Below are 3,183 nucleotides of genomic sequence, written 5' to 3'. Positions count from 1 at the left end.
ATGTAAGTTGAAATGTCCGGAACATCTGGAGACTTCCGATGAAGGCTATAAAAGCCGGCCCATTTCCAGGCTGGGCCATAGCATGAAAGAGAGAGAGAGAGAGAGAGAGAGACCTGTCGGAGGCAAACGCTAAGAGAGAGAGGGGAGAGATGAATGAACGCGAGAGAGAGAGAGAGAGAGAGATGCGGAGGCAAACGATGAGAGAGAGAGAGGTAAGATAACGAGCGATGAGAGAGACGTGGAGGCAAACGCGAGAGAGAGAGACCTATCGTCGGACGCAAACAATGCGACGTGGAGGCAAATGACTAAGAGAGATGCTCAAAGAGAGGCCCCCAGGAGTAAGGTTTAACCTTAATACGAATACAAGGCTAAACCTTAAGACATTCATTAATTAATGCTGGCTTGCGAGCACTAATTAATGATTATGTATAGTAGACTGAATATGTGTAGTATATGTCTAGTGTGCACGACTGCTAATTTCACAAGTCTTTTTAGGCCACACGGCAGCTCTAGATCAGAAGTCACCACACTATATTATGGAATATAATGGGTACTCCACGTGGTGAAATGTAGTGAGTAAATTAATGGGTATCCCCACCTGTACTCCTCAAATCTCACGTGGTGAAATGTAGTGAGTAAATTCGATTTGAGATACCCTTAGTCGACTTAGTTGCGTATAGGTACCGCTCACCCGCTTGTTAATTTTAAACAAGGTCACTATTATTAAGCTTCTAAACCTCATGAAGGAGAGTCAATGACCCTTCCAAAGAAATACTAATATTAAAAAAAAGGAGTGACACTTATTTACTGAGCAGTACAGTTAAACAAGAACACTAATGGAATTGCTTTGTCCAAAGTTACTGTTTTAACAACGCTTAAGATCGGATTAGGGCCTGTTGCGATGTGATTAATTATCTCATGATATTAAGAGGCATCGATATTCAGAGAAAGGGCCTCTTGTTGGGGCTAGGCGGGCTCTTGTCAATTTTGCCGGATGGAAAAATAGCACCGGCCTTTGCTTGTACCCTACAGACAGACAGAATTGATATAAAAAGCATGTATTAGTACGTTAATCACAATCCAATTCAAACAGAGAAGTCTATTATGCTAATTTCTTTTATTTAGAAAAATAACTGACTTTTACCTTTCTCTTCTTCTCCGCACAAACCGAGCGAGTGATGCCGTCCTAGCGTATGGAAGTTCTGCACTATCCAAAAGACAATTATACTAATTAGAGCTTAATCACCTGCCTAAAAGAAAGCATAAAAAGGAGATGCAGCTGCTCTTACTCTCCATCTGCAGCGATTAATATTAGTGGCCGGATATTTATAATACCTATACGCGATCGCTTGATGACTGCATCAGGTATATTGATGATGTTGGGCGAGAGCGGAGAGAATAGCTTTGTGTTCATAATATTGAGGCCTGAGTTTTCCGATCTCATCGCTACTTTCGAATTAGATGCAGGAGCTGCAGGCTTTACGTTAGGGTCAGTCATCAAATTATTGCCAATAACAGGTGAATTTCCACTGCCTGCGGCAAGATGCATGATAGCTTGTGCCTGCCGAATGTAATTATCAGTATTTACTGCCACACTAAATAAAAACTAATTCGCACCAGCTGCTGCAAACAAGAAGCCATTACTTTGATGCGCCCATCAATTTGATCACCATATTATATTGCAAAGTTAAGGACTACTACCTTGTCAGCTGGAACATGCTCGTAAACGTTCACCATGCCGGAATAGAAGATTGTGAGCTGCGCTTTAGTCTTTGAAAGAGGGGTGGTATTAGCTGGTGCGAGGGTCGCCGCACCATCAACAAAGCTCTCCTCCTCTTTACGCAATATACCACCTGTCTAAAAAATATTTAAGGGACGCCGCATTGCAAGCTTCTTAACGAAACATGATCAGACGTGATCATTATAAGTTGGGATTATGTAGAACAATTAAGCCAAGAATTATGCACTATTCACCCTCTGCTGCCATCTGCAGGTCCAGGTTCATGTGGACGTTAATGTCCAGGAGAGGGTCGGACGGTGCAGGTGGTGGCGCCAAAGCTGCACTTACGGTACCATTGATCTGCTCGAAGATGCGTTTCAAAGAGAGGGCGGTGCTCTCGCGGGCCTTGAGAGAGAGGCTGGAGCAAGCTGGCGCACGGTAATTGCCGGAATTATGATCATGATCATGAGAAGAAGAAGAAGGTGAAGAGAGACGCAGTAGCAAGTCTAATTTTTTGTCCGACATTATGAATGGCCGTTCACCAAATGCTAATGATGCTGCTGCAGAGCTAAACACAAAGTTCAAGGGGTAAGGGTCCCGTGATTAATTATCATTTTACGTTTTGTTTTGGGTGATGCGAAATGGATGGATAACAATTGTGCGGAAATTGCCGCCTTCGGTCAGAATCTACAGTCGTCTTCGAGTTGCACTCTTGCAATTTCAATGCCATGTGTGCCACTGAGTCGTGACCTTATTTGCGCACATGTAATCCCTTTACTTTTCTCACAGGCCTGAGGCCGCCCCATTTTACGCATTTGTTGTTGACTCGTGAGTAGCAATACTTGAGAAAAACTATTTTACTAGCCAGTGAGATTTAGAACGCTTAGGTAGCCTTATCTGCTTGTACAAGTGCACACGTGTGCTCTGAAGTTGAATTCATACTCTTAGCAGCCGATGAATTTAATCTAGAAGTAGGGGCACTATACTTGCTTGTCTAGTCATATTTTTTTTTGCAGTTGTACCAAGCACGATAGTGTACTTTTGCAGCATCCAGTAACAACGCACTTGCTAGCTTCACATTAGTCATGTAGCTTTCACTTTCAACACAATGCCGTCTTGTCAAAAATGAACACACACACTACAAGACAATGCTGCCATACACGCGTTTCATACACGCGATAAATTACGAACGCGTGTATGGTCGCGCCTGTATTTGAATAGAATCGGGCGCGTGTATTTTAGCATTTAAGTTCGCGTGTATATTTGCATTTATCAACGCGTGTATAAACGTGTTTATATACACGCAGTAATACACGCATCTATACACGGTAATATTTACAGAATAATACACGCTATTATACACGGATTAATACACGCCACTATACACGGATTAATACACGCATGGCAGAGAAAAACTGAAGAAAAACTGAATTCCTTTACAAAATTAAAAACTATTTTCTTTA

At 42.3% G+C, this 3,183-nt stretch overlaps 1 protein-coding gene across 2 annotated transcripts; it reads right to left on the bottom strand.

The window, feature by feature from the left end:
• Positions 1–741: 741 nt before the first annotated feature.
• Positions 742–2,368, bottom strand: LOC147624780 (protein TIFY 10a-like). 2 transcript variants are annotated; one of them, XM_086818847.1, is made up of 4 exons: positions 1,702–2,368; positions 1,336–1,561; positions 1,145–1,207; positions 742–1,026 (listed from the first exon to the last, which is right to left on the bottom strand). In XM_086818847.1, the coding sequence occupies exons 1-4, from the start codon at positions 1,735–1,737 to the stop codon at positions 917–919; spliced, it is 435 nt and encodes a 144-aa protein (XP_086674973.1). In that variant the 5' UTR covers positions 1,738–2,368; the 3' UTR covers positions 742–916. The 2 variants fall into 2 exon arrangements, with proteins under 2 accessions (XP_086674973.1, XP_086674974.1); XM_086818848.1 differs by having other exon boundaries at positions 1,145–1,202; positions 1,702–2,356.
• Between the last annotated feature and the right edge of the window lie 815 nt (positions 2,369–3,183).

Source organism: Cibotium barometz, chromosome 24 (genome assembly GCF_041138505.1).
Source record: "Cibotium barometz isolate CiBa-2024 chromosome 24, ASM4113850v1, whole genome shotgun sequence".
Taxonomy (NCBI): Eukaryota; Viridiplantae; Streptophyta; class Polypodiopsida; order Cyatheales; family Cibotiaceae; genus Cibotium; species Cibotium barometz.
This window is presented reverse-complemented; position numbering and strand designations above follow the sequence as displayed.